A 13,115-nucleotide genomic window follows, 5' to 3' on the forward strand; every position below is an offset into this window, starting at 1 on the left:
TAATATAATGCATCATGTTAAGATCTGATCATCAGTATTAATAGCTTTTCCAGCAGTTTGGGGATAACTAAATATCTAATGTTATAGAGTCTTAGACCTTAATCTCAGACCATGATGAAAAAGTGTTCTTAATTTTATATATATACATGTATACACAAAGAAAAAAAGTAATTTTATGATGAAAAATATGGTCATAATTTTCTTTGCCAAATCCTGAAATATTTACAATTAAGGCTACAAGACATAAAGGTGGTAGTTTCCAAACAAATATTATTCTACTGGGGCTTGTTACATATTAAGTGATGCTATATTAAGAACGGTTTTAAAAAGCATAAAAAAGGAATTACATTAATGAATAATCGATCTAACTAAATAATTAAGAGACACTAAGGAGACTTGAGCTGGCTACACTACTAACCTAAGCTTATTACCTAGTTCACCAACCAAATAAATACTGACCTGGATATGTGCTACTGCTCTGAACTGTTACGGTATCTCTCTCTTAATAAACGTTCATTAGGCACTCTTCTTAATACTCACAAATAAGGGCAAGAGTTGTGATAAATATTTTAATGTAGTTAATTTTTAGGATCAGCAAATACACAAACTGAGATTCTAAAGTAGTCTACTTTATGTAAAGCAACATGAACTATTTTTTTTTTTTTTAAGGAGGGCGCAGTTCACAATGGCCCATGCAGGGATCAAACCGACAACCTTGGTGTTATTAGCGCCACGCTCTAAACATCTGAGCTAACCGGCCATCCCTGAACTATTTTTTTGTATTGCCCTTAGCAGTCTTCACAAAGGGCAACAATAAATCAAGAATTATTGAGCCATTTCACAGGCGACATGGTTCTGGCTATATTTATATATTAATATAATGAGTGATGTCAGAAGACATACAGATAACAAACTGGGGTATACTTCAAGTGTTTAATAACTGGTGATTAATTCTAAATTGGAAAAGATATCGTATTTCTATTACTTTGCTAAAACTACATGACCTTATAACTGGGATTATGATCTTTGATTTCTAAGAATATATTTAACTAAGTAGCATACACTGTGTAGCATACACATAAGATCTGAAGAAATATACAATTAGTTTCAAATATTTGTGATAAAAGACTAGTTAAAACTGAGGTTCAAAGAATTCTAAAATCTCATTTAATAATTAAACAAACTTTTCCCGTACTATTAAATAAAAAACATGGCTGCTAATAGGAGCAAAATGAATGTTCTAAGTTCCATTCCTGATTTAATTTACTTTCTGTTGAGAGTACCAATAGTAATTTAATTTCTAAAAGGCAATCCATGAATATATAATTAGGACTTACTAAAAAATTAACATGTACCTCCTTCATGATTAATGCATGGTTAAGATATTAATACTTTTCCTCATTTCTTGAGGTATTTTCTTTCTTGAAGTAGGAGAGACTACCATTATCAGATTCCTTCTGTTATATGAGCTGATAAGAGTGTCCTCAGGGAAAGTGTGTCAAAGAATGAGGTTCTATGCCTCATTCTGGCTATGCCTTAACCTTTATGACCCTGGACACGTCCCATCACTTCTAGACTTCAGTTTTTTCATCTATAAAATAAATAGATTTATGAAGAGCTTAGGGCTAATGTTAAAAGTTTATAGCTGAAGGTGGCAAACTTTCTTAAACAAAAATCTTTTCCAATGTTATAAAAAGTTGGTAAGACTCATCACAACAGTTATTAAAAATAGGGAAAACTGAAAAGGGGGATAAACTATTTTTTTCAAAGCTACAATAACACAATCTAAAACGTTAGTCTTAGGCTTAATGATGCCATACTTACACTGTTAAGTTTACATTCAGAACAAAGTATTCTATGCACAAGAGTGTTCCCTTTAATATTAAAATGGTAGTTTATTTCCTGCATTATATTTGCATTAACTCTGCAATGATTTCAGTGGAGGTTTATCGATTATTGATTTTTTTCTTTCTTTGTATTCTTGGCCAAAAAACACTGGCCAAAATAAAAGATTATTTTCATAATCTTTTTCTGAAGTAGAATTAAAGTTTGGCAATGTATTTTAAAACATTCTATAAATATCTCCTTATAAATATGAATATATTTGTGAGAAATATAAACGATGTAGATTTACCTAGAAGATACTTCTTTTTTTCTTTCTTTTTTTTAATTAAAGTTTATTGGGGTGACAATTGTTAGTAAAGTTACGTAGGTTTCAGGTGTACAATTCTGTAATACATCATCTATATATCACATTGTGTGTTCACCACCCAGAGTCAGTTCTCCTTCCATCACCATATATATGATTAAGAAGAAGATATTTCTTAAGAGCTTCTTATAACGGCAAAGACATATGTTTTAAAGTATTATCAGTGGCATGGGAAAATGAATATTTAGTGCAAAAAAACAAAACTATATAGAGAGAATTACTCCTAATTTTATAAAACTTTTATAAAAGTACGAACATACACACAGAGTAAAAATACAAAATACTAACTAAATTTATCCATCTCTGGATGGAGGAATTAGAGATGCTTTTATTTTCTCCTTAACATTTTTCTAAGTTTTCCAAATTTTCTGCTAAAAAAATATTTTACATTTAAAATCATAAAAAAATCATGTTAAAGAGAATTTATGTTTTTCCATAACTACACCCTTTCCCCCCACCAGCATTCTGGAACATACTAGGAATTAGGGGAAAAAAGTAGTACATTCAACATTTCAAATTTATAAGTATATTTATCTAGCTTCTCAAAATTTGAGATTACAGTTTGATATTAAAAATTGGAAAATAATTTTTCTACTTACCTTCTCCAACCATTGTCACGCCTATCGACATGCCTAAGAATTTGCTCTTAGTCCAGACATGCGCATTTACACACATCTTCCTTTCTGCACATTCTGCATAAAATCCTGAGACTGGAGGATGATGGGAAACCTGCTCAGCAACAAATCTGACTGTGTGACAGTCTGGTCCCACCTGGCTCAAAGCCTCCTCTGATAGAGGAGTATGATTTGTGACTGCCTGGGTGGAAGAGTTGCTAGTAACACTGGATGCTACATCACTTTTTGGCACCCTCCAGGAACAGTGAAATATTTCTCCAATGATAGGATTGTACGGTTTCTTAGCAATGGCTCCCTTACGGCCTTCATGAAATGAGGTAAGGTAGTACTCAACAAAACGAATCATTCTGTCTTCAGCTGTGGCTCCATTAGTGATGGCTATAAACAGGTCTGGATGAGACATAAAATCTGCATACATTTCCAGCAAGGAACGCTTCTCTAGGATAAATGTAGGAAGCACCACCTAAAACAATAACAACGAAATCAACCAAAGAGGTCAATTTTAATCCAATGTGTTTATCTGTAGACATTATTCTTATGTCTCTGAAAACATTTAATTCTAGATGAGTATTAAAAGCAAAGTCACAAAGTCTCATTAAAAAATAAACATGCTTTTATCAAATAAAATTTATATGTAAATTTTTTAAAAAATAATTTTTAAAATGCATGCTTAAAAGGAAATGAAAGTCTTCCCAAATGGAGAGAAAAGAAGAGAAACATAGAGCAAAACCAGGAAGTCCAAGAGCCATAAAATAAAAGTTTCAGAGAGAATAGGAAAAAACTGGAAGACAGAAATCATCCATGGAATAATTCAAGGTTTCAGAGAACTGAAGAATATGAGTTGTCATACTGAAAGGCCTACCAAATACCCAGGGACAATGGATATAAAGAATCCTATACCAAGACATGGCACAGCCGTCTGGATTGGCAGAAGACACTCATTTCACCCACCGACGAGCTGTGGCTTCCGTCTACTGCTGAGGTCAGTGCTTGGCTTAGAAGCAGAAAATACTGAGCAGCACACTCACTCCCTCTGCCTACATACCTGCTGGATGCCCAGTTATCTGGCTCACACCAAATGCTCTCACGCTGTGAGCTGAGTATTTCACAGGACTCATTTACAACTATGCTTTCTGTTTCTTCAGAAAGGACTCATCTAAAACATTTTTCAAGAACTTATAAAAAGCTGAAGCCAGAGACTACTTAGTTTATCTTCGTCTGGGAGCCTTCTTCTATGAATGGCAATACAGCCCTTCCTTATACCGCTAAGGCTGTGCTGGTTATTCACTTTTTCCTAAACTAAGCAAACGTTGTTATAGTGTACATATATAGGTGGTAAAACCTTTGGTAAAGTCAAGTAACTGGTTGCATCTAGGAAAAAAGTAGGGGACTCCAACCGGGATAGGCACTCAGAGAGCTAACAAGTCTGCCGACGTATGTCCTATAATTTAATCTGAGTTGTGGGTACACGGGGTGTTCGTTTTATCATTGTTTGAAATGTTTATATGCATTCTCCTGTGTCTATAATACATTTCACAAAGAAAAGATATTAACTGGAAAAAGGAACGTAACAAAATTAGATATGAACTATAATTATATGAGAAAAGATTGGAAGGGAATCTCAGAAAGTGAGGGCTGTGTTGTTAGGGTCGTAGAATTATAGATTTTTCCCTTTCATTTTCCTAACCTTCTGTGAAGTGTTTAATTATACTAAATTCAAAATATTATTTAAAAATTAACAAAACGAACAGTGAGGAGAATGTATGTTACTTATTGGCAACATGCAGGCTGGGAACACGAGTACCTTCTTTGCCGCTGTACTTCTAGTACCTAGCAGTGTCTGGAACAGAAGACGGGCTCAATAAATATTTGTTGTATTAGTGTTATTGTAGATGGGAGGTGGCTGTGACAACAGTTTAGTCACCAGGTACTTTAATGCTGCTTGAAAAGTAACATTCTTTTAAATGTTATGCGAGTATTAATACCTCATGATTGGTTAACATTAACAATTTTATATATAATGTAAAAAAAGTATGTATCTTTTTAATTAACAACGTACAAATATGGGGAAGCTATATTATACATAGTTATTCATGCCGAGAGAGCTTTACCATCTGGATTACTATCACAGCACATTATTTTCAAATGTTCTTATGCCTCATAAATCCCAACACTGTACTTATTATGCTTTATAAACCTAAATCTACTAAAGGACAGCAAATATCATAATAACCAAACAAATCCCTCAAATGACGATTCATTTAAACAACTTTATAACTAATAGTCTGAACCACTAATAGGAAGATATTTCTGGAAATGGAAATAGTCTAGCGAAATAGAAGGTTAGATGAAAGGTTTAAGGGTGTCTTATGAATTTCTAAAGTCTGGCTTATTAGGCGATTAATTCAAACCAGTATGTATGAATGTATGTATGTATGTAGGATGTAGATATTTTAAAAAGATCTATTGGCTTTAGTAAACAATTCATGAATCGGGCAGCATCCCATCTAGCAACTAGAAGGAAACCCCACCCCACCAACCAACCAACTTTTAAATCCTCCCAGAATCACTGGTAAGTCTAAGTAAAGAAAAAAGTAAGTTATTGATTTTGAAATGCTTCCACGAGAATGCAAAAGGCAATATGCTTTCTATTTAAATTATATTTTCAGGTGAATAATTCATTGGAATCAAACAACCTTTTTTTTTTTTAAACACTATCCTGATTTTTTTTTTTAATTGGGGAATATTGGGAGACAGCATGTTTCTCCAGGGCCCATCAGCTCCAAGTCGTTGTCCTTCAATCTAGTTGTGGAGGGCACAGCTAAACTCCAAGTCCAGTCGCTGTTTTCAATCTTAGTTGCAGGAGGTGCAGCCCACAATTGCATACGGAAATTGAACTGGTAACCTTGTTGTTGAAAGCTCCCGCTCTAACCAACTGAGCCATCTGGCCGCCCTTCTAATAACCTTTTAATCTACACCTTCACTACTTTCGCTGGCATAAAAAACCTCAACTTGAAACACACTTCCTAAAGTCAATTTTGAAATTCCATACTAATGCAAAGCAATGTCAGTAGTAATTCAAAGTACATAATTCCACAGTAGTAAATATTGACATACGTATATAGGTTTTGAATTTGATTGGCTTTTTAAATTAATGTCAGAGTGATTGTTAAAAAACAAATTAAGAGAAGACTGGCCTAAAATTAAAAACTGCAGATCAGTGCTAATCAAACTTTGATGTATACCTGAGCCACAAGAAGATCTTATTAAAATGCAGAGTCTGGTTCCCTAAGTCTGGGACTGGGGGCTGAGATTCTGCATTTCTACAAAGTTCTCAGGTGCTGGTGATGTTATTGGTTTTCAGACCACACTTCCCCTCCCCCAGTTTTGAGATATAATTGACAAAATTATAAGATATTTAAAGTATACATTGTGGTGATTTGATATACACATACATTGTGAAAGGATTCCCATCATCTAGTTAATTCAGACAGTCTGTAAACTATGGCCCTTGGGCCAAATCTGGCCTCCTGTTTTTGTAAATATAGTTTCGCTGAAACATATTATCCATAGCTACTTTCATACTATAAGGCAGAGTTGAGTAGTTCCAACAGAGAGTATACCCACAATGCCAAAAATATTTACTTTCTGTCCCTTTACAGAAAATGTCCGCTGACCTGTTATTGTAACACTCAAAACGTACTCGTCAACATGAGAAGAGTACAGTAGAAGTATCAATGCCTTTCATGGTTTTGTGGGATTACATCCTTTTCTTTAAATTTTCCAATTCTGTCTACCAAGGGACCCCTTTAATTTCCCTCAGAAAAAGAAGACTGTAGGTCTTTATTCGCTATGCAACTTCCTGCTGGCAGTTTTTTGAAAATTACATTTTTTATGAAATGCTGATCTAGAGACTAAGAAACCAACTCATAAAGAATAAAAAGCCTGACAACATTAACAACTATAGGTCCATCTCCGTGGACAGTTCCTCCCGTTACTTACTCGTGTTAAATCCATGCCCAGTTTGAGCTGTGACAGGAGATGGAGGATAACACTGCGCTGCTCCTCCACAGCTCCCAGGTCGTCCTCCTTATTGTCACACGTGTCCTCCACCTCATCATCTGCATTGACTTCTTCAGGTTCCTTGATGCAAAACAAAAGTCTGCTCTTACAAATGCTTATTAATCTCCATTAAGAATAAAAAGAACAACATCAGACTTGAAGGCATTTATATTGGGCCTAAATGAATCTGAGGACAGGCAAAAATCTTTCTGAAAATATAACTTCCATCGCTTGGCCATGGAACAATTTCCTTTAGTGAACCATTATCACTGACATTGAATATTGTGTTTTGCCATATATGTCACATATAAAATACATGTATTTTGTAAAAATATGATTTTTTCAAAAAGAGTGGAAAACACCACCACAACTATAATTTAAGTTCAGTATGTTTTGAGACTTAAATATTTGCCCTATTTTTAAACTAAAACTGTAAATAAAAGTAAAATTTTAAAGTGACTTTACATGTCAAATTGTAATCTATATTTGCTCATTTATTCCTGGAATCATCAGGAGGAAAACTTGTGGTTGAAGAGAATACTAGATGCAGATATGAAAATCCTGTAGATTCTCATGCCATCTTAATGCCACAAAAAGTTTTCTGCACAGCTCTTTAACCAATCAACCAATCAATAAAACAACCCCTTGGAAAACTGAAAATGTTTATATTCATCTCAACAGCATCTTGCTCCAAATGACTGGTTATGAAAAACTTCTTATTTATTTCTATTTAAGTAACAAATAACAGTTTCAAATCCCAAGATTCTACAGAACCTTATCAGATGTCACTTTCCATGCTTACGTGCGGGCAGTGTTCCATCTCTGTCAATGATACTTCTTTTTATTACCTTTGTGCAAGAGAGCTTCATATGAATATATTGTCTTTGGTATTATATTAGATTTTAAAGTCATGAGGATTTTAAAAAGGAAATGATTTTCCTTTTTAGAGCTGTCTCTGCCTTTGAATTTATCTTCCCATAACCTGTTCTATGAAGCTAGGCAAAGAAAACCAGTCCTAATCAGGCCTAAAATCAAGAACTTAATGTTCTTAGCATATTCTCAACAAAATATAAAACAGAGTTAAAGGATAATGGGTTTCTGATCATTTTTTTGCCTTTTTCTCCTTTTTCCTGTTCCTTTTACCAAGGAAATCTATAGCAGTTCAAATTCTGATAAATTATTTAAAAGTCTAGTTCACTTCTGCATGTTAAGATTACATAAACAATTATTGTTTGTATAAATCAGAATTACTTCTGTTTTTATAACCTTGAGAAATTCCCAAAGGCTTTCTCAATTTCCCCTTTCAATGGCTAGTGAGTCTGTCAGGAAGTATTTCCTGTTATCTACCCTAAATCAGTTGCACAACACAGTTTACTTGTCAATGTTTACTCATCATAAAACGGGAAGAAGTTGATCACGCCCCTCTCTACATCTGGATACCAAATATAATATTCATTTGAGAAATGTTGAAAAAAAAACCTAATAGGTCTTGATTAAATAATGGTCTCCAATCCTCTGAATAGGTACCATTACATTGAGGTCAGACACATTAATAATGCAAATATAGCCTTACATTATTAGACAATATAAAGTTTACTTTACTTTGCAGTTTCCCCATGAAAATAATATTAAAGGTAAAAAAAACAATCTGGCAGAAAAACTATTTAAAAGAACAGTCTTTGTTTTTCTAAAAATAGTCAAATTACTTATTAGAATAGAAAAAAAAAGTAGTTCTATTAACAAATACTGATTCTAAAGCCTGGTGTGAATGGAAAAATTTGGAAGCTCTCCTTTCTTTTTAAAATGCTTCTTCTTAGAGGTCATCATGCCTTTCTTAAAGAAAAGCTTAAGGTAAAAAAAAAAAAAATGGGGGGGCATTACCAAAATTCGAATAAACATGCACAAATGTACAAAATCCCTACAAACCCAGAATGGTTAGCAAATGCAGTGGCAAGAGCTGTTGAGTTTCTAGGAATTCATATTACTTGGAGATTGTATGGCAAAGGGAAACCCCAATATTCCACAACTCATACTAACGCCCTTTTTTGTCCTGATTTCTAACTTGGGCACAATGGTCCCATGGGCTTTGTTCTAGCCTCACTGGGGTTTATTTCTTCTATCACCTGACAGCAAAATCTCCACCACTGTAACATATGTCTCCTGCTTGCAGTAACACTCATATTTCAAAAAAGGCACGTGTGAATTTTTTTTTTGGAAAATTCAGGTCTGTTCTGGTATGCCTGAATGGAGGTTAATGTCTTGTAACTTAAAAAAAATGTGTGCTTATTTTTTTCTACTTACACTACGTGATATACTTGGTCTACTCAGCACTTCAGAAGATTTGCAAATAGAGATAGCAATTATCTCCTCCCCACATCCGTGCCCCTCCTCAAACACCTCTATCCTGACCTCCAGCATACTTTGTATTCTCATTTAGAAGAATGAAGATGGAGTATATGACCTATAGTTTATAATTTTTCACTTGCAAATTATATCTCTAGTCCTGATCTCTTTGCAAAGCTTTAGTTTCATTATTTCCAATTGCTTTTTATATACATTTACAATCACATATCCTCTTCCTCAACATGTTCATAAACCATACTAAACCTTTTCCCTCACAAAGCTCTTTCTTCCTAATTTTCCTAGTTTTGTGTATAGCACCACGATTTTATCTAGTCATTTAGGCTCAAACATTTGCTGTGATCCAACCCTATAACCAGTCAACCACAAGTCCAACTGATTTTTCATTTGAAATGCACATTATCAATTCATGTCTTCACTTCTACTTCTATAGCTTTCTACCCAAACTTTAATTTCAAGTCATATCATATACCAATCTTCCTAAACATACCCCATCCCTCCCTGTGCTCATGACCTTATTATCTATCACATTAAGATTAAATTCTTCTGCATGCTTTTCTACGTTCCTCGAGGGCACAGTTTACAATATATGCAATGGAGCAATGCTCCAGAGATTATCATTCCACATAGAATGCAACATGAATGGTCATCTGGATTTGTAAAATCCAACAACCCTGTGATCGTTTTCCATAAACCAGGTGCTCTGCTAAATTCATTTAGCAATTCATAACAATCTTATAAGGTATTATTATTCCTGCTTTACAGATGAGGAAATTGAAGCTAAGAGTGGTTAACTGATTGGTCCACGTTAGTAGATGACCAGATCTGGATTCAAAACCATCAAGCAAGTATTCCTCACAATAAGTATATATGCCTCAGTATCCCTGCTTGCAGTACTCCCCCATCTTGAGATTCCTCACTACTCCTCTCTTCAAATCTTATCTCCTTTCAAAGCCCAATTCCAAGTCCACTTTCTCTCCAAAGCATTCCTTATCCACTCCACTCAGTACATCTCTCTTTCTTTAAATGCCCATATATGTGCTGTGATTCTAAGTCTCTTCAGTGAAAGAACTGTCTTCTATTTTTGTGTCTCCTCTAATTTTTAACATTGGACTTGTCACATCCTAAATAGCTTAACAAATATTTACTAACTCATTGAACCAGAATGATATGCTACAGTGGTGGAACTATGAATAGAATAAAACACTCTCTAGCTTCTAAGAAATGTGGAATGAATAATGCTTTAGGAAAATATTAAACCCTAAGACCACGTGCTATTTCAAGTAGAATAACACTTTTAAAATTTGGTTTGGTAAAGTGGTTATCAAAAAGACTTAATAGTAAACTTTTAAACATGTAATTATACTACTAAACATCTAGTAAATGATGTTAAATTAAGAAATGTAAGAGATAAATATGCAAATAATCTTGTATTAGATAAGCTATTTTCTAGAAAAACATGCAAATTTAAAATTTTAAACACATTTTTTATCATGCAATATTAAACCCAAACTGAAAAGGGCACATAATTTAACCTGGAAAATACAATACGTACAAATTTTACACAACAGACCTCTTCCACAGTCAATGTAGTTAGTCTACAAGAACGTTGCTGTTGTGTTAGGCTGACTTGCACGCCCTGACAATGAAAAGGGAACTGACCCTTTTCAGTGATTCCTGATTTTCACACCAAAGCCATATTTTCACATTACCTTACCCTTGTTAATAGTCCAGATTCTGCAACACTCTGGTCTTCTGGGACTGCCACTGGCTTACTCTGCTCAGTTGCAAAAGGCGGGTCAGCTCCATTTTTATAGTGGTTTGATAAAGGTATCTTTGGTTCTAACCATTCGATTGTCGTTCCTGATGAAGTAAGAGAAAACTTTCGCTGAAACTTGCTCATAATCTGGAAAGTTCAGCAGATGTGGATTTTATTAAACAATACTGTTTTGAGCCTACAAGTCTAAAAGCAATTCAGCCTGTTAAGAGACTCTGCAAGACAGCCATGTGTACCTCATTAGCATGAGCAGCACGATTGGGTGCTTTACAAAAGAGCACCTTGCAACTTGAAATCAGATACCACCATTTAAAAGAATCAACTTTGAATAGCACTGAAGTCACTTCTCGGGCAAAGCTGAATCATTAAGTATATTCCCTTCCTAACCGTTGATTTGCTGTCCTTTCTGTATGAACCCTGTCCCTCTGGAAATCAAAAAGCATGAAATTGGGCTTTAAGGAGTCACAATTACAGGAGGAACCTTGGACTATAAAATAGTAAAATTTGCTTCAATTTGGGTTAAACCTTATTCTCAGTAGCAGTTTTCTAACCAAGCAATATAACCTCCATGATCTAATTTAAGAATTGAAAATATATGTCCATTCTTCTTTTTTTCAATCATATAAAAAAAGCTCCATATACTTTTAAACTGAAAGGTTCTACTGCTGAATAAATAATAGCTGACCCAGTGAAAGACAGTAGTCACATTTACAGACCTGTCATCTTCTCAATTAATGACTCAAATGTCTCTTATTACCCTCAAGTAGTTTAACAAAGTGGATTCTATGCCTAATCAATAATGGAAAATGTTCCATTTGATTTCAGAGGCTGATCTAGGTTTCACAGAATGTTGTTGATAGCGTACTACACTAAGGGATGTTCAGTCTACTAAGCAGAAATTTTTAAAAAGTATGGAATTTACTCAGTCTATAAGAAACCCCAGGCTTCCTTAGAGAAATAAATTACAAAGTTATGAGGCTACCAGAGCACTCTGCCTTATAGTTCAGTTTCACTTGGCATTGGGAAATTCTTGACTGGGGATATACCCTAGATAAATAAGTTCATGGGGCTGTTTCGAAATTCCAAAGAAATGAAGGGGCAGCCCGATGGCTCAGTTGGTTATAGCGCGAGCTCTCAAAAAGGTTGCCGGTTCAATTCCTGCATGGGATGGTGGGCTGCGCCCCCTGCAACTAAAGATTGAAATGGTGATGGACTTGGAGCTGAACTGTGCCCTCCCACAACTATATTGAAGAAACAACTCCCTGGAGAAACACACTGTCCCCCGATATTCCCCCCAAAAAACAAAAAAGTCAAGATAGTGTTAAAAAAAAAAAAAGCAATGGAAACACTTTGCTCCCACATTAAAAATGTTTATTTTTAATATCACTATTTAGATTTCTTTACTTCTCAAAACAGAATGTGCACAAACACTAAATTTAAGACATTTGTTTTAAGAGATCACTCAACTGGTTGTAAACTATAATAAAACTCTTTATCAAGCCAATCATTTGGTCTCAGGACTCCTCTAAATCAATGAGTCTTTGGATAACACATATTAAGAGACCTTATGGGACTAAACACTAACATGAATTCAGATTTTATTTCTTGTGTCATCTCAAAATTTGAGTTGGAAGGTAATTCAATTTTTCTTGCCAGTTATATTTTCATTCTCACGTGACTTGAGGATAAATTTCTATAGACCTAATTTGGGAAACATGGAAATTTACAATGAGAAATACCAATACTAGTTAATTAATTCCGCCAAACAACCACAAATCTGTGCTAACAAAACAAAAATTGATGTAGGAGAAAAACTTTTACTTCAAACATTTCTCAAAAGTTTATAATATGTTTCACCTTTTAAATTAAAAAAGTAAATTTGTGCATGCTTCATTAATCATGAAGCAATCATTTCAAAACAAGGCTGTGTGTTAATTCACACAAGTGAAATTTCAAAGAATCTTTAAATTCTATAGTATTTAATTAATCAAGTATTTGTTGAGGATCTAGTTAGTACTAGCATTGTGCAACATGAAGTAATTTTTAAAAATTAAGAGCATAAACTGGAAAC

At 34.3% G+C, this 13,115-nt stretch overlaps 1 protein-coding gene across 1 annotated transcript in view; it reads right to left on the reverse strand.

The window, feature by feature from the left end:
* Nucleotides 1–13,115, reverse strand: part of OSBPL11 (oxysterol binding protein like 11) — a 79,442-nt gene that overhangs the window by 20,292 nt on the left and 46,035 nt on the right. Inside the window, 3 exon segments of the mRNA XM_033135598.1 lie at nucleotides 2,809–3,307; nucleotides 6,847–6,987; nucleotides 10,985–11,130. Coding sequence (XP_032991489.1) covers nucleotides 2,809–3,307; nucleotides 6,847–6,987; nucleotides 10,985–11,130 — 786 coding nt within the window.

The sequence above is a fragment of the Rhinolophus ferrumequinum genome, chromosome 2 (assembly GCF_004115265.2).
Source record: "Rhinolophus ferrumequinum isolate MPI-CBG mRhiFer1 chromosome 2, mRhiFer1_v1.p, whole genome shotgun sequence".
NCBI classification, from domain to species: Eukaryota; Metazoa; Chordata; class Mammalia; order Chiroptera; family Rhinolophidae; genus Rhinolophus; species Rhinolophus ferrumequinum.